Source organism: Coffea eugenioides, chromosome 2, assembly GCF_003713205.1.
Source record: "Coffea eugenioides isolate CCC68of chromosome 2, Ceug_1.0, whole genome shotgun sequence".
NCBI lineage: Eukaryota > Viridiplantae > Streptophyta > Magnoliopsida > Gentianales > Rubiaceae > Coffea > Coffea eugenioides.
In genome coordinates this window covers 12,223,715-12,247,522 of record NC_040036.1, presented here as the reverse complement: position 1 = coordinate 12,247,522, position 23,808 = coordinate 12,223,715, and the positions used below count along the sequence as shown (strand labels likewise).

The 23,808-nt window shown below is 37.2% G+C and overlaps 3 protein-coding genes across 7 annotated transcripts; 1 reads left to right on the top strand and 2 right to left on the bottom strand.

The window, feature by feature from the left end:
- Positions 1-403: 403 nt before the first annotated feature.
- On the bottom strand, positions 404-13,058 carry LOC113760787 (beta-galactosidase 6-like). Its single transcript, XM_027303508.1, has 19 exons — positions 12,720-13,058; positions 12,533-12,628; positions 12,115-12,227; positions 11,731-11,797; positions 11,479-11,571; positions 10,382-10,525; positions 9,236-9,324; positions 9,007-9,112; positions 8,822-8,909; positions 7,764-7,882; positions 7,115-7,279; positions 4,905-5,104; positions 4,331-4,437; positions 3,715-3,824; positions 2,976-3,083; positions 2,133-2,243; positions 1,687-1,898; positions 1,165-1,492; positions 404-806 (listed from the first exon to the last, which is right to left on the bottom strand). Exons 1-19 carry the CDS (start codon positions 12,897-12,899, stop codon positions 696-698), a joined length of 2,547 nt encoding a protein of 848 aa, XP_027159309.1. The 5' UTR covers positions 12,900-13,058; the 3' UTR covers positions 404-695.
- An 835-nt stretch (positions 13,059-13,893) lies between these two features.
- On the top strand, positions 13,894-17,772 carry LOC113760790 (transmembrane protein 184C). Its single transcript, XM_027303515.1, has 4 exons — positions 13,894-14,544; positions 14,680-14,802; positions 15,519-15,809; positions 17,388-17,772. Exons 1-4 carry the CDS (start codon positions 14,281-14,283, stop codon positions 17,595-17,597), a joined length of 888 nt encoding a protein of 295 aa, XP_027159316.1. The 5' UTR covers positions 13,894-14,280; the 3' UTR covers positions 17,598-17,772.
- LOC113760789 (uncharacterized metal-dependent hydrolase YabD) lies at positions 17,679-20,826 on the bottom strand. Of its 5 annotated transcripts, none has more exons than XM_027303510.1 (3): positions 20,684-20,826; positions 18,715-19,713; positions 17,679-18,162 (listed from the first exon to the last, which is right to left on the bottom strand). In XM_027303510.1, the coding sequence occupies exon 2, from the start codon at positions 19,630-19,632 to the stop codon at positions 18,718-18,720; it is 915 nt and encodes a 304-aa protein (XP_027159311.1). In that variant the 5' UTR covers positions 19,633-19,713; positions 20,684-20,826; the 3' UTR covers positions 17,679-18,162; positions 18,715-18,717. The 5 variants fall into 5 exon arrangements, with proteins under 5 accessions (XP_027159311.1, XP_027159312.1, XP_027159315.1 ...); XM_027303511.1 differs by having other exon boundaries at positions 18,715-19,701; XM_027303514.1 differs by having other exon boundaries at positions 18,715-19,695.
- Positions 20,827-23,808: the final 2,982 nt, after the last annotated feature.

The following is a 23,808-nucleotide window of genomic DNA, read 5'->3' as shown; positions in this document are numbered from 1 at the left end:
TAAACTTAAGCCTCAACGAGCTTAACCCTTAGTAAGGGTTGCTGAGAAAAGCTACATAGGATAGGACCTCAAGGATATGAATTTTTTTTTTTTTTTTTTTTTTGTATTAAATAAGGTGCTCTGCATCTTTTTATCATTTCACTAAATCAGTGCTATTAAGTTTTCAAGTCTAAAAAATGTGCCTTTTTTCAAAGCATAGGCATTTCCTGCTCCATCTGTAATTCATTGTATAAACTAAATAAATGTAAAAGTTGCTGCATTTTTGGCCTCAATGCTTGCTAGGTGGAGAACTTCTACATGTTAATGAGTCAAAACGCAGTGACCCCAATTTCTCATTTATGGAGATTCATTCCTCTGGCTATGTCTGGACTTCACTGTTCTAGGTCTAGGCAAGACATGGATGTAGTAAAGTTCAAATTATGGTGGTGTTCCCTTTAGACGCGTTGTTGAAGTGCTTGCTTAGGAGCGAATTCTAAGTTCAGGACTCTAAAAAGATTTGAAGTAGATCAAATGCAATTATGTATAACCGAAATGGCAGGGACCATTTTCCGGCAGGGTAATATGGACATGAGCCGGAATGGTTTCCTCACAGTTTTTGCTTTTGACAAGCTCAAGAAATAGCGAAATGGTAACTTGTAAGACAAACGTCCGTTCTGAGTCGAGTCTAGTAATCATGAGAAGGATTGATTTGTGTCTCAAACACTGCAAAGAGCTTGAACTGCCACCCTTTTCAGCACCCCAGGACATGGGTCTCTGAGGTTAGCTGCAAAGAGAGGAACTGAACATTGCTGTTTGCCCACGCAAGCCTGCAGTGTCAACATTGAAGCATGTCAAAAACTATCTTAACAGACAACATTGAAGCAAATTAATGGAGATTCTCCCAGATGAAACAAGTTCGAAGTAAAGAACAATTAGTATTCGAAAGCTTCGCCAGGTATCACAATGGCAAAAGATGCAGAGTAAGAATATCACATGATAATCACCAACGCTAGCGTATTTTCACTTAGAAGGGCATGATACTTGTGCTGCATTCGCGAGGGACAAGATCGGCTCTTTATAAGGACTAAACGCAATGGTTTTAAATTGCCAAGCTGCTGAATAACTTGAAGGCTGTTATCATTGGTAAAAACCCTGGCAAATATGGGAAACAGAAAATTTTCTCACCTGTTGATAGATGGAAGTCACATTGGCATGACAACTCCCTTGCATGTATGCTCCACAATCTCCTTCTGGAGTTCCAAAGCTGGCAAAGCGAATTGAAGCTATGTGCCAACCTTGGTCGCAGGTCAGCCGAACTTGAGGGACTTCAGACGAAAATCCTACTTTTGGGTTCCAAGTATCAGAAGGTGGAAGGTCAGCCTCTGACAAACTTGCACAGATTTCTTGCCCAGTCCGTGTGACCAAAGAAATTTTTGAAGGGTCACCTCCTATCTCTTCGTGGAGAACGAGTATATTCTCGCCTGCATGTAACCAATGGCGTGGTATATGGTACCTAACATAATTTATGTGTTACATAATTAGTCCCGAAATTTGTCCCTTTATACAGAATCAAATGAAGAACAGAAAAGATGTTGGCGTTCAGTTTTAAACAGTGCCAACTGCTGGAATGTTCATAGATTAGTGGATAAAATTTGACAGAACATGAGTGAATCAATTTCAGAGGCCATATGTGTGATTCGAACTTACAATGTTTGAGTAGGTTGACCACATTTCTTCAAGCATTTCCACGCATTATAGCTTCCCCTGTAGTCACAATTGTCGGTGCAGCCAGTTGATGGAGAGTGATAGGCAGGCCAGTATCGCCCTATACTCCGACCATTTACCCATGCTTGACCCTTCCCCATGCTGGAGAGATCAACGGATACTGGACCTTTTCCATCAGGAGCAAGAAAGGTGGCCTGAGAGAAATAGAAGCAAACTAAGCATGCTGCAGAGGTACCTAGCATATTTTACCCCCTGTCGCATGCCAGAATATTCATTCAATTTCACCTAATTATACTAAGCTGGAATGATTTCTCGTGACAGCTGATGTTTCTGCTATATCTACTGTCAGATTACAGCTATGCACGCATTAAAGTTTGCTATCTCTTTTTCAACTCAATAGACTAGAAAACATCATCCACATGACTTACCTTGTACCATATTAGGCTCTGATTGGTCGGTAAAGCATTTCCCTTTTTCCATAGTGAACTATTTTGAAGATTTACTTTATATAATCCAAGGGATTCTCCTTCGAGTCCCACCTGAAAATAGCATGCCAAGTCCATAATTGGTCAAATTTGCTTCATTAAACCCAAGATAAGTTCTCTCTCTTTTCACAGTTTCCATGAACAACAGCTTAGTAAATTCTGGCAAGGGAATATAGAATGACAGAGTCACAGAAATTTTGGCAGTCGTTTCTTCGAGTCCAAACGCAATGTTGGATAGTACATAGAGTATTTACTGAGTTAATAAAGCTCCAATTCTCAAAATCTACTATTACATTTGTGAGAATGTTACATTCAACATTCATCCAATGTCACTCAGTCGAAGTTTTAATCATTCACCAGCATTACTTCTAGTACCATTTCATATGATTTTGATCTCTTATACATAGAGGCATGACTGCCCTTGCCTTTCCCACTCTGGCATGCTACTTTTGACGAACAGAACCTGTTTCTTAATGCTCTATTTTATTATTTTTTTGGATAACTTTTAACTGAACTAGAATCTAAAGTTGTAAATGCACCAAAAACCTAAGATGGTTTGCCCATATATATTATCCATTAATAGGATTGGACATTATATATTGCAGTGGGAAATCATACAGAGTGCCCATGGTTTTTCTGGTTAACAAGTAAATGAAATAAAGTTACATGATCAATATATTTACAGAAGTTAATCATATTATCTATCTGAGTGCAACAATATCAATACAAACATTGAATAAGAACATTGGATGCTGAAACATATTGCGTGAGGGCAGAGGTAAGAACCTGATAGTTCCATCTTTTTGAAGAAAGATTTTCCTTAGCATTCTTCAAACCACTGAGAACAACAGAATTAACTCCTGCACCTTGAATGTCAAACCATGGTCCATAGTTCTGGTGATTTGTTTTAGTGTCAGAGAATTGCTTGACGATATAAAAGCACAAGACAGAAAGTGCCAGACTTTATGTAACATTCTGAACTTGTTGGTTAATGCAGGCTACCATCAATCATGCAATGAAAGAAGACAAAAATCCATGCCATGGACCTCAGACAGCTTTTTGTGAGTCAATTTTAACATGCAAAGCACCAGATTTGCCTCTACTTTCCACATGGTTTACAAGGAAAAAGGGGAACAACTTTACAATGAATGGAGAAAGAAAACTAGCATCCCAAAATCAAATCACTACACAAGAGGTACCATTCTTGTCATTTTGTATCAACATTAAAAATCCTCTTCCAGATGAAGTTTAGGAAGACAAATGGTGCGGCCAACAACTTTTCAAGGTGATGTTTCTTATCAAGAAAACATGCATCATAAGTTAATTCTTTGGACATAAAAGAATCTAGCAACCCAGAAGTTGACAATGCAGCACATGTACACATTAAATTTGTTCCTCTTACCTGCAAAATCATGTTTACATCAAAATTCTACTGTTTGTCAAAAAGAAAAGCAGCCAAGGATACAATGCAATCTTTAATTTCATAACTAAACAGAAAAAGAAAAACAAAAGAAAAATTGCATACCTGCAAACCAACAATCATGCTCAATACATCCAACGTGTTGTTTCCAGGGTTGAGACTAATTTTCTTTTTAAGCACAAAGCTGGCATCATCATGATTACCATAACCAAATCCTACAAGAAAAGACCACAAAAAAAAAAAAACCGTTTGCAGATACACAGGCATTCACAGATATGCACTTTCTAACCAACATTTGGATGCCATACCTACAGTAGAAATCTGTATGATGATCCTGAACTAAACTAGGACATATTTGATGTCACGTCAGTAAAAATTACCAACTACAAATGTCACATGTATGCATTTAATTAGTCAACATGTATGCTACCAATTAGTCATACCATATTTGAAAAGGAGTGATTTTATTGGAAGATGATGCAAGGCTCAACATGTCAGAACTAATGTTTCATGGGTATTTAGAAAGCAAATTGCTACGATAGACAGTCTTCTGATCTACAAGTAATATTAGCACTTAGAATTGCAAACTTGCTCTGGTCATCTTAATCAAAGATATATATACCAGCGTCAATGTTGGGAGACAAGTATATAATGTAACTTTCAGAACAACCGAGTACTGCAAAATTTTTGAAGTCAAGAAATCTGAGCAATGCGTGGTTACCTACTGGCCTCTTGTTCACGAAAACGAGTGCTGCATGCCCCAAACTTGCAATACTCAAGACTACTACATTCTTGTGATCTCGTTCAATTTTCTCATCCACATTTACACTGATGACAACAAGAGAAAAAGGTATTAGACAAATGTCTCGTAAGACGCAGAAAGAAATTGTGAAAAAACTAGTAAGCCTGCATCCCAATTGTAATGATATTAGGAGTGCAAGCAGTTGCTTCTGGAAGTTAAACTCAGTGAAACTTGATAATTCGCTTTGGGTTTCGAAAGGAAAACTCAATTCAAAACAAAAACTACCCAGAAGAAACTTTGAAAGATTTGACATTCTAACAAACAAACTATAGCCATCAATACCTAATCTAGTTCTACGATGACCCAGAAACTCATGTTTGCGTTTATGACACTAATGTCTCCCACAAAGACACAACAAGATGGGGCAGGACGGGGGAGGGTGAAGTTCTGTAATATTATCCCAGAAATGTACATCACCGAGCCAATAACAGTATTAGGCCAACCAACTCACATAAACCATCATAACCAGCAAGATACCTGGTGTACTAGTTACCTTGTTGTGTACCATAGAAAATCACTCGCATCTTTTGTTGTATTTATCTGCTCTAGTAAACCTGATGCTGTAAATGAGTTGCTGCCCCAAATGCCCACTCTCTCTTTATACCAATCCCATGCTGATGACGCCAAAGAAGACTTCCTTGTAATCGTATTACGTACAAATGAAACATCATCAAGGGTCTTTTGGGACACAACCTTGGCCATCACCCACAAAAAAATATATAGAGTGTTTAATCAAGATGGTCATGAAACAGGGCAACACTAGCATTGAAACATAAAACAAATTTACCAAAATGAAATTGAAATCCACAGAGAAAAATTCTTAGGGAAACAAGTTAATTGCATGTTCCATGTGATACGAGTCATAGATCCTCTCATAACAAGCATATTGCTAAACATAATTAAAGCAACTGAAATATGAAGGTTCATGTTACACAGCACTAGGACTGAAACTCGTGTTGAATAAAACATATGAGAAACTGAGGAACAGCAATTGGGCTGTCAATGAAGAAACTTTCATATGTCAACGACATTTATATATGCCCCCACGCGCGCGTGTATATATATATATATTACCTACATCTTTGGTGATTGTGTGCACCAAAATATTTTAACAGGCTATTGTCCTGTCAACTTTCAGTTAAAAACTTAATACATACAAAGAAAAAGTAAAAAGTAAAATTTGAAAGCTTCAAATGAATTCACAAGTAACAGATTTTGGCAATAAAGGCTATGGTCATAATGTAAATGTGCAGTTTAATTAGTGTAGTTCCTTCCGGGTGTGCTTCCAGTCTTGAACTCATGTATATGATATTGACTGTGAAATCAGTAGTCTTTTTTCGAAGTTTTTACTTTATCTTTGGCATTAAATGCTTTTATCTAAATCAGTAGAACCATAGACTCTTTACAGGTTAAGTGCAATGCTGTATAAAGCACATCAAAACCAACTAGAGAACTCTGTTTGCTTGGCAGACTAGTCAGCAGTAATTGTTAACAAGAAATTCCAAAATCGAAAAAGAAGCTCCATTCATTCACAAGCATGCCGTCATCGTAGCTAAACAGATTTTCTCTCTTTGGCAGAGTGGACGAGAAGAAGATGCAGCACTAGGACAATCTCCATTCAAAATAAGTAAATCTTGAAAGAGTTGCAAAAATTTCTAAACTTAAGCAGGGCTGTGATGTTGGGGAAATCGGGTAATTTCCCACTCAAAAATTCAATTAGTGATTTAAACCGATTCAGTAATTCCCAAGAAAGATCGTTAAAACAATCTCTTTAGACAGAATTACGATTCGAAGTAAATTTCCCAGGAAAGGCTAGAGGGAATCAGATCCGTGTATACATAAATAGTACGTACACACGAATAAGAAAAATATACCCAGAAGAACCGTATAAAACACTACAAATAAACCCGACAAATATATTGAATACTATACTACAATTGAAAAGAAACTATTAAATAAATGCGGAATAAATAAAAGAGATAAGAAAAGAATGCACCCGAAAATTGATAACGGAATTGGGCCAATTTTGCCTAATCTCCGGACACCGCCTAAACGACCCGCTCTTAATAATTTTAGGAGAAGAAAGAATTACAAATAATTCTTTGGTGTCTCTTTAGTGTATCTAATTGGGAAGGTTTGAAAGTTAATTTGCCTTACACCTACAACTAATCCTAGCCTTGCACCTACAACTAATCCCACCGATGTGAGATTAGAAATTATGCCAAAAAAGTCAACAAATCTCCACCTTTTGGCATAATTTCTAATCCCACATCGATGAGAATAGTTGTAGGTGCAAGGCTTGAAAGTTATAAATTAACTCTCAAGCCTTCCCAATTAGATACACCAATGAAATACTAAAAAATTATTTATTATTCTTTCTTCTCCCAAAATTATTAAGAGCGGGTCGTTTAGGCGGTGTCCGGAAATTAGGTCAAATTGGCCGAACTCCGTTATCAATTTTCGGGTGCGTTCTTAATAATTTTGGAAGAAGAAAGAATTACAAATAATTCTTTGGTATCTCTTTGGTGTATTTAATTGGGAAGGTTTGAGAGTTAATTTATAACTCTCAAGCCTTGCACCTACAACTAATCCCACCGATGTGGGATTAGATATTAGGCCAAAAAAGTCAACATGTGATTTAAAACTTGGCCTTTCGCTGTGTCTATCCTGCGTGTAACTTAACGCAAGTGTATCACAAGTTACCTTTGCTGTGTTGAAAACAACATTTTTGCAGTCTGGAAGAATGCTCACAGACCAAGCAGGAAGGAAATATGAATTCCCCTTGAATGTGACGTTGGCATCTCCTTTGCTGTCATAGTTAGCAAGAAAGGCTGCACAATCGTTTGAAGTTTTATAGTACACGTGTGCCTGATCAAACAAATTAATCCTGTCAAGATGATGGAATTAAAAAGAGCACATTCAGCAACATTTTTCTTTGGTTTTACGTTTTATTCCTATATCAGGTGTAAAATTCTGTAATTCAACATCATAAGCAAGTTACAGGACCAAGTACATATGAGGCAAAATCAGTTAGCTGGTAACCTAATCACTCAGAACATTTTTGGGGGGGGGGGGGGGGGGTGTGGGGCAGAATATCCTGAAACATAAGCAGGTTAATTCATCATGACATCCATTATAAGTTCCAAAAGCAATACAAAATCTTCAGCAACCAAATTCTTCTACCTTCCAAAATGTATCCTGGGTAAAGGATACTTGAAAGGAAACATTGTATATCCTCACCAAAGTTTATAACTATTCAATAATCAGTTATGCCTTTCAAAACATTATTCCAAACTTGGCAATTTCAGTTTCTCACTATAATCGGTCATGAGGGAGTTGGAGCATTGCATACCTCAAGGTTCATACCAAGTGATACTCTAGATGGATCTGCTTCAACCAAATAGTCTTCACAATGCTTAATTGCAATGTGCAAGTCACGCAGGTGTCCCCATTTTGGCTGTCTAATAAAACCTGCATCATTTATCATCTCATAATCTGACCAGTAACTGAAACTCCTTGGATGAGGATTTCTATCAATTCAATTCTTCTTTCAACCACATTGTTATAAAGCAGAAAAAAGAAATTCAATGTCTGTCCATATCTTGGCAGGCAACTTGAACATGAAAACTATAGCAAATACGAAGAGTCGGGATGCTAAATTGTAAGAGAGAGAAGAATAAAGCAAATAGAGAGATGACAGCACACTTCACTTTTTCTTCTTTTCTTTTTTTTGTGAAAAAAATCTAGCCAAAACTGAACGATAATGTAATGGGAGCCGGCAGCTCCCAGTCGACTTGGCGTTTTGAGTAACTTCTAGAAATAACTGAGTCAAAGCTAAAAAGATGGATGTATGATCACATTGCAGACAGAACAAAGATTCACCATAATATGCCAGTGAGTCAATGATGCAGCCAAGTTAACTGAGATCTTATGATTAGGCAACGTGTTAACTGATAAACCCAGTATCTGAAATAAACTTTAACAGCATAAAATTGATCAGATGATGTGTATACCCAGGCAGCAATTCGAAGAAGTTTTCTATATCAGATCAGCCAGGGGCTTTGTTAGAGTGGCGGTTACAGATCACACCCCGCCCCTACATTTCTATAGATGAATCAAAGAAGAAATTCATTGGATAAAAAGACAGGGAGTAGAGATGACAAAACTTCTCCATTTCAAGTTAGTTTTCCTGTTCTGAGTATTCTGGTGGTAGCTTCTAATGTGGGCAATTCATTAAGTTCCATCTGTTACATTGTCATGCACTCCATCTAGTTTTTACAGGAATGACTTTAAACAAGATACTGTGCAAGATAGCGAACAATGAAGGTCACCATTAATAATATTGCGTGCATACTGTTTCACATCCCTTCATAAGACCAATTGCAACTAACAACATTTAAGAAAGTTTACCATATTCATCCAGTGGAGCATCATAATCATAGCTTGTTGCAATCAAAGGACCTCCTGCAGTTCGCCCAAAGTTGGTGCCACCGAAGTACTGAAAAAGAAATTAAGTTGAAGTCCTGTATAATCGAAGTTCAAAGCACCAGATTATTTTGCAGCTGTACTAACAAATTTACATACATATCACCTACCATGTAATAGTTTTGAAAAGTTCCACCTTTCTCGAAAAAGCGTGCTACTGCAAAAGCAATGTCCTCAACAGGTCGATAAGGGATGGGATAACCAAATGCAAGAAACCTGCAAGCCAGACAAGGTTCTCAGAAATTCCAACCTAAGTAATGAACTGGAAAATAAGTCAAAATAATCTACAACTATGCCAGTAAATAATTCATTGAGGGCATGAAGGGCTCGTGATCCAACCATCCAGGGTAATTTTCTGTCCACATTGCTGGCTTGGAAGGGGAATTTGGGGTGAATCCATCACAATAAAAGCCATTGCATGTGTTTATCTGCATTATTAAAGTTTAGTACATCAGGAAAGTTTTATAGGATCTTCAAAACTCATGCACAACATGTAATAAAGATATCAAATATGATGCTTAGCCACAATATTGGGCCTTTAAATCAGCAGATAGCATGTACCTTTCAGAGTTTCTATCAGAGTTGTTAAGCACATAAAATTAAGGCAGTAGGGGAGTGACTAATCAGAGTTTCTATCACCTAAGCCAATGAAGAAGCAGTTCAGTGTATGTTTTTACAACATCCTCTTCCATGTCCACCGTCATTCTAATTCAGAAACAGCAAAACAATAATCAATGAATCTTGCATCTCTGGTCTGTTAAGTTCTTATTCTCATCATTTACCAACCACTCTTGAATTCAAAATTCTGCAGAGAGAGGAGAGCAACTAATGCTAGAAGACCATGGTACAAGAGAAACTGCGAGTCCAGTGAGGGGGGCACACTGAATAAATTTTCAATATTCCTATGCATATAAACCTTAGGACCTAACTGCAGGACTTGACATGTTAGGGGGCTCCATGGCCTACATGTAGAGCTCTCTCTGACTCCTTTAGGACTTCTCAAGAGTTCTGTTAATTAGTTGCCAAATCTTCTTTTCCTTAAAATAACTAACTGCCAAATTCTATAACTGTTATATGGGATCAAACCTACCAGCTGTAAGTATATTAACTACAAAGTTAAGACCGTACCCTTCCAACTACATTATGATTTCCTTATATTTTCTTCCTTGCGTAATTGACTTCATGCTTAATGACTTCACTTTCTAGTAGGCTTTGATGAAATTCCGCCCATCTAGTATATTCCTCGAATGCACCAACATTCCCCTCAATCCCGATAAGCAAGAAGATAAATATGATTTGCACCAGCCTGAACCCTCAAAAACTTTAACTTTTTCCAAGTAACCAAGTTTTGATGTCTGATGCATAATAAAAACTCATCCCCATCTGCATGATCTTTGGTTTATTTAGCTTGCAGTAAACAAGTATATTATTACATGGTGCAGGAAAAATTCTTGGTAAAGAAATATTGAAAGCTAGTATGCATACAATTGGATCGGGTGCATCTTTCTGAGCACACATCACCCACGGGACTGTAGTATTTAGACTAACAGCTGTTTCAGCAGCCCATTTGACATATAACTTTCCACCAACTCCATAGGCATCCTCAACATTCCCGTATTCATTCTCTACCTGTTATAGAGTAAAAAAGGTTGAAGGAAAAATGAGTAGCCAAGCCAAGAAAAGCCAATAAAAAGTAAAAACAAAAACTAAAAAAGAAATTAGATTCATAGAACTTATTCTCAAGCACTGAAACAGGTGTTACTGATGAATCATGATGTTGGTCATTTCTTGCATAAAAATTAGGCTAGAAGCAGGTCACTGAAATGGACACTTCGAAAGAGAAGTTGGGTTATTTTAAGATTGAAAACATACTGCACTTTTACTCTGACAGATCACATGGTATGGTGCTTTCGGTCTCTATATGCCTCTCCAGCTGAGTTTCCAATTAAAGAACAAGTACTAACTTTGAACTAGTAAAACATTAAGCAGGAAGCACCAAGATATACCGGAGATCAAGGCCTAAGTTCATTGCCATGCAAACTTTCACAGACTAAAGTCACTTCTCCCAACCCCAACACAAGGGTCACTTTTCTTTTTCAACTTTAGGGCTCCAAACTTTCTTCGGGAACCCAAAAAAAGATTTATTTTAAAGTGATTAAGTTGCTATCAACAGGATATCTTGTTGCTCAGATAGATTATGGAACTTTCAAAAGATCAGTCTGATTCGTTTTCCAGCCTGCATGTTTGGTGTCGTGACACCAAAATATAGATAAGTTTTGAACTAATTAAAATTCCAATATTCTTCTGACAATGTCTTTATCATCACATTCCTAGGATACATGATCTTGTTACAGAGAGAAGGGATCAAGAAAACTTCGCACATGCTGTGTCCACAATATAGTAAATATTGTCTTCACGACCAACTAATCATTCACACAATCGATCAACAATCCAAAAGGCTACATAAAAGGATTACTGACTCGAGCCAATCAATCAAACCAGTAAGAAAAGAAACCATATTTTCAAAAGCCAATGCACACAATTCACTTCTAGAGTCTATGACAAAGGCAAGAGATAACCACCTGTGCAAGAATGATTGGACCGCCTTGAGATGCAAATAGATTCTCATCCTTCATTAAGTTGACTACTTTTTTCAGGAAACGCTTCATTTCCCTCTGCATGGATTACAGAAAAGTACAGACATCTTGATCTTGAAGATTGGCCCAATTAAATTGGTCTAATCCTTTTCTTGGGTTTTGTCCGCAAGTAAATTGAGAAACTAACTAGGCAGTTAAACAATTGAAAGATCTTTAGAAAGTCTATGTGCCCATTACCTTGAAAAGTTCATTCGAAGTTCGAAATTTAATTCCAGGAATAAAATGCAACCAAACAGGGAATCCCCTGTCCATGTCAAAAACAGAAGTCAAGAAGAGCATGGACACCTTCACACTGAAAACTTACTGCATACAAAGAAATGAAATTCATTTCACAGCTTCAAACAACATGTCAGAGATTAATTTGCCTTGATCAGTTCGACATACCAGAATAAATATTACACTGGTCAATTAAGAACATAAACATCATAACGTAATGAGTTATTTCGAGTACTACCTACAGGCTAAAAAAGCCGAAAAAAAAAATGTTGCAAACAAAATTTGCAAGTATAAATAATGGACAAATTGTTGCAGAATCAAAAGGAGATTGCATAAGAATCAAACCCGTAATTCCATTCAGCACATGCGTAGGGGCCAATTCTCAAATGGACATAAAGGCCAGCTTCGTGCACCGTCTTCACGAACCTTACAAGATCAAATCTGCCCTCAAAGTAATACTACAAATGTACGAGACAAAATCAGAAGTGAGACCGAGATAATACTCATTACAACAACAGATATCAAACCACGAAGTCAAACAGAAGGCACAAACACAAAACAGAACTTAACATAACAACCAGAGTTCGGCATTATCACAGATTAATGATACAAGCAGTTGAGATAATGTCCTCCTCTCATCATATTCTACTCATTTCGACATGCTAAACCAAGCAGTCATGTTTCTTATCAACTATAATCACATCAAATAAGTAAAGAAGAGTAATATATTCAGTATTGAAGCGAGAGATGATTTACTTAATACCTGCCCTCGAACAGGTTCATGATAATTCCAGAAAACGTAACTCTCGATCACATCCAATCCTCCTTCTTTCGCCTTGCTAATAATGCCTGGCCACATCTGGAGTTCTCCAGTAAAAGTAGCATTGCCTCAAAATCAGCCAAAAACAACAATTGCATGTAATTACCAGTTAACTTCAGTTCCAACTCACATCAGGTGTAGCTCGTGGATAATGTATGGAGCCTGACTGCAAAATCCTCCTCTTTCCATCAATAACCAATGCCTTATGATCATAAGTTACAGTTGTTGAAACCCCTCTTTCCCAATAACAGCCTTCAACGACCAAGATTACCAAGAGGGTAATTATGGTTCTCATGTTCATTCTTCCCATCAGCACCTCAGTGCAACTAACAGTCAATGAACTCAAACCTCGTATAAATAATGCTTTTATTTGACATGATTATACATAAAACAACACTAGTATCAATGCACAATAATTCTTTTTTGCGGAAATCTAGTTCTGCACATTTGTTCGGTTCAAAAAAGAGGAATATTTATTCTGTAGCCCACTTTTCAAGCCCCCACCTTTGCCTCCTTCCTTGACATATTTAAGAAGGACCATACCTTTGGCAGTATTTGGGATGATTCGATCATGAAGTTACATCTGGTTAGGCAGTCCACATTATCCATGTTCTTGACAATGAACGATGGTTCCAAGAGATTGATATGTTATAATGATATTGTCTTCCCCTTTTGGTCGCTCCTGCATTGAATACATTGGCTTTTGTTTTGTTTTATTTGGTGGAGCCATGGAGGTGTATGAGAGACTGTAATTGCTACCTTACAAACTATGCAACGACAAGACTTCAAGGCCATGGGGCATCCAATGCTCAAATTTCAATCTTGAACACAAAATCTTGAAAGATTTAATAAATTCTTGGCAAAATCTGGACAGATTAATACGCCGGCTTGGGCTTTATTCAACTCCACATAGATGTACCGGGATCCTTCATTCCATAGTCCAATGGATCATGAGGCTTGTGGATATGGGCTTTTCAATTAGTTTAACATGATACTAATATTTTTGTTCATAATTTGACCTATAGTGTAGACCATCCAAAAATTCTGTACAATCAGATAGCAAAAAAGTTCGAAGTCAATTTTTCTCATAATTAAACAAACTGGATTTAAATGTATTATCAAACGTTTTTTCTAAAGCTCTAGAAATATGAGGTATTGAGTTCAATTTTCCCTTCTCGCTCCCAGTCATATAAATCTACCCCTTTCCCTACGTAAAAAAATTTTAAAAAGAATATAAACAGATTTATAGGTAAACAAATAAATTTTTTTAACAAAAAAAAAAGAGGAGGACCGAGTAACAAAAGATTTCAAAGCTTAATAGTGAAACTTCTCTCTTAATAGGTTTCTTCCTCTTGATCGAATCTGTAACAGTGTAATCTGCGTTAGCAGTTTTCTCAGTAAACAGCTACTTTTCGCGCAATCAAGAGACTCACGCGCCAGTCACTCCATAAACTCCCGACTTTTCAGCTACGTTGCTTTCAGCAATTGAATAACGGATTCATCGCAATACCTTATCCGACTCTTCCATTTCTCTACCCCTTACTAAAAAGGCTGATCAGCTGATTAGTACATCAAAGATTCTGATACTTCTTTACCGTTTCTTGGTGGACACTTGGGCTTTTGTTGATTGAACACTGGTGTTTCTTTCTTGGTTTTAGCTAGCTAGCTGCTGAAGTTACTTTATTGAAAAAATGGACATAACAAAGATGGATCGAGGCCAGATTACTACTGTGGGATCTGGGTTCTGCGTATTGCTGACTGTCCATTATACTGTACAGCTCTTATCACAGCACCTGTTTTACTGGAAAAATCCGAAGGAACAAAAGGCCATAATCATTATTATACTCATGGCTCCTGTTTATGCTGTCGATTCATTTGTGGGGCTGTTGGATTTTCAAGGTAGCAAGGCATTTTTCATGTTCTTGGGCTCCATTAAGGAGTGCTATGAAGCTTTAGTAAGTCCATATTCTTGATTTTGGGGTGTTCAATTTTGAGCCTCTTTCAGTTATTTGGGGCTTGACTTTTGCTTATTGAAGTTGAAATTAGTGCTGATAATAGTTAATTTTGCCCTGTCTTGTGTTGAATTTTAGGTGATTGCAAAGTTTTTGGCTTTGATGTATAGCTATTTGAATATATCCATTAGCAAGAATATAGTGCCGGATGAAATTAAAGGGAGGGAAATTCACCATTCTTTTCCTATGACTCTTTTCCAGGTGAGACTTACTACTGCTTTTTATTAACCGTGTTTCAGTGTAACTTTGTACAAGACTTGCTGCAAGAAGATATAAAAGTAAAAATGTAAGGCTTTTATTGAAAGAGTTAATTACATAGAAGTAGCGTTTAAATTGTATAGGAACAGGAGTACAATTTTCCTATATTAGAATTTTGGTGGACAACATTTGGTTTTGTTAGCGGAGTCTTTCTCTTCTTGCTAAAGGTATGTCAAAACAGATGATCTTGACAAAATGTGATAGGGGATATTTGAGTTATGCAATGTCCCATTTGCATCAGTTCTAATTTATTTTATTTCTTCACATTTTAAATCTGAAACAAAATTAAACAAAGTCTTATAAGAGTCTTGTATTACGTCTAGTAACACCATTTCGGTAAATCCAGCCATCTTGCAACCTATCATGAACTATACCATAACAAAATGCCCTGTATTCATTGGAGATTTATTTTATATGCACAAGTCTGTTAAACATTTTCCGATTCGTTACAAGTTTGTGTGTGTGTGTGTGTGTGTGTGTGTTTATATCTCTCTCTGTGTGTGTTTGTACTGGAATGAAGTGCAAACATGATTTAACAAGGATTCTGCTCAGTTTTTGAAGATCATAGCATGTAGGATTTCTTTGTTCATATTGTGTTTAGATGAGTGGTAAATGTGTTACACATGTTGTTTGTACTGAATATTGATTGTGCATTTCAGCCTCGCACTACTCGATTGAACCATCAAACATTGAAGCTTCTCAAGTACTGGACATGGCAGTTTGTCATCATTCGCCCTGTATGCTCCCTCTTAATGATAACACTACAGCTTCTTGGCATTTATCCCAGATGGGTCAGTTGGACATTCTCCATCATTCTCAACATGTCATTCTTTTTAGCGATGTATTCGCTACTTGCCTTCTACCATGTCTTTGCTAAAGAATTGAAACCACACAAGCCACTTGCAAAGTTCATTTGCATCAAGGGGATTGTTTTCTTCAGCTTTTGGCAGGTTTGCATTTCTGTTTTACCTTCTCAAATTGCTGAATCTTTATCTGCATTTGTAATGAGCAGAAATTATCTTATAACTGTGTATGCCTATAGTTTTAGGACAATGATCACCTGCAGTTAAACACAATGTTGTGTATCTTGTAACGTGCCACACTTTTGTGTTCTCTGTTGTGTCTGTGCTTGATAAGAAACATTACTCTAAGCAGAAGAGAGAGCCCATATGTAAGCATAATACAAGCAGACTATATTCATGGATGAGATGTGAGCATCCCTATATCGCTATGTTCTGATATGAGCAACGTATGTGCAGGTGTCTGACCCCCTGGAGTTAAATCAATTTGATGAATCTTTTAATACATGCCAGGATTTCAACTGTCTATCTGTTTATGTGCTTGTGAGAAATGTATTGTTACCAGAAAAGAGAGAATCCAATAATTATGATAGACGTAAACCATCTCAATAACTGCATGATACAGTTGTATCATTAAATTATTCCGGCTTAGTGCACAATAGTTATACTGGTGGTAATTGCTAGTGTTTCTCAAGGCAATTGCTTGGTTTCAACTATCACTTTGTCTTGTACCCACGATGTATCATCTGTGCCCCAAAAAGAAAGTCAGTCCAGATGTATCAATAGCCAAATTTTACCCGCTGATCAGCCAAATTTATGAAGACCCAGAGAAAAAATCTTCTCCCCTCCCCCCCCCCTCCCTCCCTCTCTCTCTCTCAGGGAGGGGGTGGGGTTGGGAAGGTTTTGGCTCTAGAAAGACCGAGCATTTTCAATGCTAAAACTACACAAGGTTCTTATGCATATAGGCCTGACAGCTGGGGCATTTGGTCTTCTAATAATTCTGGGATTAACTATCAGCATTATGCTTTAAAGGGAAGCCATCAAAGGTCAAAAAATTAAAGATATGAACTACCAGAAATGTATTGGCCAAATCCAATCCTTTTGTGAGATGTTGTTGTGCTCTATGCTAGAAACATAAAGCAGAAGGTGAAGGTAATTGCTTCTTGGTTATAGTAATGAAGCTGAGCATCTTTAGATTGTCTAACAGTTGCTCTTATACTGTATTTTTATTTTCTAAAGCCTTACTATATAGCAGGAAAGGATCGTCTTTGTCAACGTTTATAAGCCACAATGCCTATATTAAGAGTACAGACATATTATTTTGCTGCTATTCTTGTTGCCACGTGTACATACTTTGCATGCATTGTGCAGCATTCAACTTCTTTTGTTTACCTCCCAGATCATATTGAAGCTAGTCTGATGCTGTTGCAGATAATTTTGCTTGCTCAATACTAATTTATTAACTGCTTCTTTACCAACATTTTTGTTGTCTCTGTGTTTTTTCTTGCAATCAGAATGAGTTTATGCATATATAGTCAATTAAATAACATGCCCCTGCTAATCTCCAATGATGTCCATCTAAAAGTAGAATTAAGCATGACTTGTTGACAGCACAAGAGAGTAAAAAAAAAGGCTTCTTAAAACCATGTTTCCCTCTTTTTACTATTTTTCCTTGATGCTTGATGGGATTACTGTTGGTTACTAAAGCTAGTATTTCAACATATTTAGGGCATGGTGCTTGATATCCTAGCTGCAGCGGGCATCATTAGATCTCAGCATTTCTGGTTAGATGTGGAACACGTTGAGGAAGCTATTCAGAATCTATTGATCTGTGTGGAGATGGTTGCCTTCTCTGTTATTCAGCAGTATGCATACCATGTTGCTCCTTATACTGGAGATGTGGAAGCTCTTTTGAAATCACAAAAGAAGTACGAGTGATGGGCTGTGGATCCAAGAATTTGTGAGAGAGCATCTTGAGGAAGTGGTCTTTTATGTAATAGTGGAATGTAGCAGCAAAAGTGGCATTGAGTGCAGGATCCATTTATGTATGCGAATCTTTTTTATGTTCGATTATGTACAAGGGCACCATAATTGAGAAAAAAATTCCAACGAACCTAAGATTTTAGAAACATAAAAGACATAGCACAAAAGGATATAGCTTTTGCTGATGCTGCTGCAGAACATAAACACTTCTGTATCTATACGTAGCATTACTGGTAGACCATGATAAATTGCAAGTCATACAAAAGAGTGCAAGATATCCTGGTAGTAGTTCAATGTCCTCCAAGTTAGCCAGAACTTTCTCTAGCGACAGCCACATCAACACGTAAACCTATCTGACTGGAAAGCAGGTTTCTTGCAGTATGCACCAGTAAAAATATGTCGGTCACAACAGAAATTACAAAGAAGCTTCAGATCGATTTCTAGACCTCCAAGTCTCTTTTACTCCACTTCGTTGGATTGATATTGTGGAACAAGTAGGCACTAGACCAGCCACTAATACCTGTCACAGGGAAAAGTAAAAGAAAAACTCGAGCTAAATCACGAGGAGTCACAATAAAATGGGAAGGCAGAAACATTAATGTTGAAACCAGTCAGCAAAACGAATTGCCTTTCAACAGCATAGGGTTTCACAACCAGAAAATTTATTGGCTTATTTCTGTTTATGATGCTACTGTATCGTACTAAAAAAGGCTGATCTAAGAGAAGTGAGAAACATCCAACTTGTAAAGCTTCAGCATCTATTGCCTACAGGTGCAAAAGGTATAGGATTTAGATCGGACCCATCCCTGAAATTTTGGGGGGGCAATCATTAGGCTGAAGATGGCAGAAAGTACTTTTGGCTTGTGAATGGTTTATTGACATTTCAGTTCATTTTATTGCATTGAAAGAGACTCAACGCTATCAAAACATGCTTGCATTGCAAGTACAGCAAATGTGCTGCATGAAGTTGATCAATTACATTTTCTCAATACGTGCAAGGAGAAAACATATAAGAGCCCTTTTTGAATACAAATTTTACCCTGTATAATTAATAGTAAACAACTACAATTACCTGTTAGTTATATTTCTTGGAACCTTCATAAGTGAAGAGGTTTACCGCATTTCCATAACTAATTTCAGCAAGTTCTTCCCTAGTCATATCAAGCAAAGATGCTACATAAGACAGTACATGGTGAATGTTAGCAGGATGATTAAGGTTTTCTGTCTCCAAAGTTGATTTGTTGGTTTCCTTTATAGATGCATTCTCAAACAAGGGACTGTCCTTGGTAGTTGAATCTTCATCAGGACTTCCAATCACAAGAAGAGAATCTGAATTGTTTGATTTTGGAAGAGCATCGGGTGCATCTGTCTCCAACAAAATTCTATCACGAGGAACAGACTTCAACATTTTCCTTGCCTTGGTTTCCTTCATGGACATAAGAAACCCCGAAAAGGAAAAGTACGCACCAAGCTTAGCAAATTCAGGAACCATTTCGGCAGAACCCAAGAAAGAATGCAAAAGCACACCAGCAGGGAATGGTCCTTCAGATTTCAGTATATCAAGTAAATCACCAAAAGCTCGCACACAGTGGATAGATGCTGGTCTTTTCAACTCTTTAGCAAGCTGAAGTTGCTGTCGGAAAACTTCAACCTGGTCTGTAAAATCAATCTGCTTCCCACGTGAACCTTTGTCCAAACCTATCTCTCCAACTGAAGCTGCAGGATTAGCCTCAAAGAATTCCTTCAAAGTGTTCAGCCAATTGGGAGTTCTGTCAGCAACAAACCATGGATGGATCCCAAAATTTGGAATCACCGAAGGATGCCTATCACTCATCTCCTTAACCAAATGCCAGTCACTCTCACTGACTCCATTGACAGCAAAATGAGCAACCCCATTATCAAGCGCTTTCCTGATTATCTGTGGGGCCATATTGAACACCCTCGGATCTTGTAGGTGACAATGAGCATCAAACAGCTTCATCATGGCCATGGAACTATTACAGGCATTGCTTGTCGGCTGCTATTTACCTAGTCACCCTTTAAAGAGTTTATTCTGCTCCTGAATCAAACACTATCCAGTAAGTCAGAGCTTGCAATAGGTAACCTTAACTTCTAGAAGAGATACTCGGGCAGAATACACTAAGGAGCACAATAAAACAGAAAGGCCAGAGAAAGAGCAAGAAGTCGTGGCAACACAAGTCCCTGGTGATTTAATTAGAGACAACATAAAAAGTTGCAACCAAGGGAATTGCTATCAGAAAGGTTGGTCTATCGAGTTAATACAACCCCATGTTCTAATATTTACCGAACGCCCAAAAAAATCAAACTGGAAAAGGTAAAAGGCAAAGAACAGGCATTGGCATAACAACTTATCGAAATGGGAGAAGACATGCACCTGGTCAATGCCCTGCAAAACACCACTATTTGAAGCCAGAATACTCCACATCAAGAACAAAAAAGCAAACTAAAACTACAAAAGTAACACCCAGCCATTATGATAGATCACAGGATATCAAGAACCAACTAGTGAACAAATTCCGTTTGATACTTGCTGTCATTTCCCTACTGCACATTGTGAATCCAAAACTAAAGCAAGATATACATGTTGGGGAAACTGGGATGCCCATCACCAAACAACACACATAAAACTGCTTTCTAGTGATCAAAATGCCTGCGAGGACTGCATCAGGACCATCATTTGGGTTCTATATATAGTCTAGCAAGAGATATAACTTGCTATATTGCAATACCCTCCCTCCCTCGACTTCTTATCTTATGCTATTCCATCATTTTTCCTGGTTCTGTTAGCTTCAAAGTTGTACTTTGCAATGAAAAATTCAGATAAAAGAAGGGATTTCCAAATCAGTTTCTGAAACCCAATAATCCACAGACCATATGTTTAAATCCAAATACTCCGTCTTTGAACTATCAATCACCATTATTTGAATAAACTCAAAAAAAAAAAACCTAGGTGGCCCAGGTACCAATTAATTCTGCAAAATTGCACAAGAAAGAAATACAAAGGGCATAAAAATGTTCACCTTGTTCTCTTTATTTTGATGGATAAAACGTCGGTTGGCAGCTGGCTCTTCGGGTTGTGACTTGTGAGGCTTCCAAGGTACGGAGAAAGACTGGAGCCTGTACGACGTCGTTGAAAGATAAGACTGCGGAAGAAATAGGAATGATAATGGGATGGGTGAAGTCTTTGTGGCTAACGAACAAATTGCACTTCAAGTCTTCAACTTGTCATTAATCAGCAATAATACATTTTTATTCTAAAATAATTCTATTCGAGGTCTTATTGTTTCCATTTGGCCTCTTTTTTTGTTTATGTCTAATTCAAGCAGAGCAATATTTTATTTTGAGAAATACTAGATGAAGCATTTCTGGATTTGCTCCAAAAATTTTTGCAAAATATTTAAAATAAAAAATCTTTATCATCCTATTTTAAATACTCATGAACACCACCACATATTAATACTAATATCTTATTAAAACACATACTGACAATGTATACATACGTTATCACCCGTTTGATTCATAACATACGTGTAAAAATTGAATTTTAAATTTTAAATTTATATAATTGTTATTTATCCAATCAATATGTGTGCCAAACTTCTCCAAAATAATACACCATATCCAAGCATTTCACAAAGAAGAAGAAAGGCAAGAAGGAGCTTTTTTTTTATTATTATTATTCTCGACAAACTGCATAAACGCACAGGCGGTGTATTTTAAGAGGCGGCTGTCAAGAAATACAAAGGGTCAGTGTTAGAAGTAGAGAATTGCAGGATGGTGCCTTTTGCGGGCCAAAAGACACACTACTCTGTCTATGCATGTTCCCCAAAGTACGGAAAGCTGCATTTTACAGTCAGTCATAGCTCATACTGTGAATTTGGGGCGTAGAGAGAATGGTGCATGAATTAGGAGGCGTTTTAGCTTTGATTAGGAGGCTTTCAGTTTCTGGTGCAAAAAATTACCAGCACAAGAACTGAGAAACACATCTGCAAGGTCATCTACGGCAGAGTGAAAAAGAGAGCATAACAGTTGAAGCAGCCACCCCAAGCCCAAAGAAAAGATAAAATTCAACAAAGGAGAAAATGCCCACTTACTGCCGCCTCAGACATCACCTCTGACAGATGCTTCATCGCTATTTATCTGCGATCAAAGAACTGCCGAGAGAATTGACAACCATAAATCACAACCTGTCGAAATTCGTTCAAAAAGCTTCTTAAAAATCCAAAACCAAAAACAAGTACAGCATTTGAATTACAGCATAACCACAATTCCTGTCTTGTGTATGTGGATAGCATTGGAAATTCCAGACTTCAGAGGAAGCGAATATGCAATGGAACACAAATGAGGATGACACGCAGCGAACGGGGATTTCTCATTTTGAGCAAAAAAGAAACTGCAAAAATATACAGAAGGAAGTGGCGTTCCGAGATCCCCAAGGGCGATCGCATAAGGCGAAAGTATTTTAGGATCTAAGTTCGAAAACTCAGGGCATACATCAAATTATCTTAAGTGAGACGTCAAAAGCATACGCCTCATAAATTATCTTTAAAAAAAATTGATTTAACCCACTATATACTATTATTAAATAGCAAAAAAAGAAATACATAACTTTAGCTCTTTCCTCTTAAACGATGAAATCTAATTTTTCAATTTTAAAATTTTACTCTTCTCTAAAAATTTTCTATGTTTCCATTCAACACCGTCAATAACTTCGTATCTTTATTTCTCTACCTTCAATAAGTATCACAAGTCACCAAATTCCTCACGAATTCTAGATCCAGAGATCATCAACTCACGACTCTAGTAATTTTTCCCTTTCTTTTTTTTTTTTTTTTTTTGCATTTTTTGGAAAGGTGTGGTGTCATGACTCTTGAGCTTGAAAGCGGTCAAGATTTTTTTTTTTTTTTTGCAAAGTGAACCTTGGCCAAATGTAGGATTACGAAGAAACAGAATATATTAATTTTCGTGATTATTCTATTTTTTTTTTTTTGTCAAAGTGACGACTATTCTATTGCATAATCCAATTTGTGTACCTAACTTTGATTTTTGTAATTCTAATTTCTCAGACTAGCAAAAGTGAATTCTGTAAACTCAGTTGCAAATAAAATACAAAAAGTGCATAAAGAAAGATGAGATGGTGAATATGAACTTTTTCATTATCAGATTATGAGACCAAAGCGTGGATTTCGGAGCAGAAGTGAGTTGAAACGAAAGAAGATGTGGTGGTACTATTGTAATCTGGAGCGTGCATCATCCATATCCATATCCCACTGGCCGCCCCCTGTCAATCAAGACGGTAGGAAAAGGGCTTGAAGCATGGGGCATCATGAAGATCTCCGCCTACAGCCATGTATGGTCGTTTCGTTAAAGTTAGGTTTAAGTTGTTTCTTGCCGGTCGCACTAAATATATATCTGGCTCTCCACTCATTCTGCATAATTGCATCGTCAAGTTAATTGGCAATTTCTGCAATTCTTCTGTATTCTTTACAAACTCTCTCTAAAATCCAATCAACTTTAACTCGTAATGATAATATGATATGAATCAGATTAGTTCGAAAGACGATCGATGATCATCCAAGAAGTGCTGCATCATATTTAATATATTATCTGTTTGTTGTATCATTCATCTCCTATTTCCTCACAATCTTCATTTGCTTGAAGCAGATTTTGGTGTAAATGGAACTTCAGGGGAGGTGATTGAGATTGTCAGAAACCTCAGGGGAGGTTTCTGAAATTATCCCTGGAAAATATCAATGATCTTCGAAGAAGTTGTGTGATAAGCAATCATACAAACTTGAATATTTAAAGCATCGGGACAGTAACAGACATTGATTGGATTTAAATGAGACAGATTTGAGAGTTTGTGATGGAAATTATCCAAAATTGAGAGTTTAAAGTGTAAAATTCGTGTTTAAAATTAAAACTCAAAGTACAAAATAAAAAAAGTAATACAAAGTTAGAGGTGCAAAGCGCGAGACCAGTCCTTCGTCAGAATACAATCTGCAAGGAAACAGATTACTAGACTACAACATCGATCAAATCAGAATCTTCATTCCACTTCTATAAGCAGTATTATCAAATCTAAAGGTATGTGGTTCTCTAGTGGAATTGGCTAGACATTTAAATACCTTCTTGTTTTCTTTGC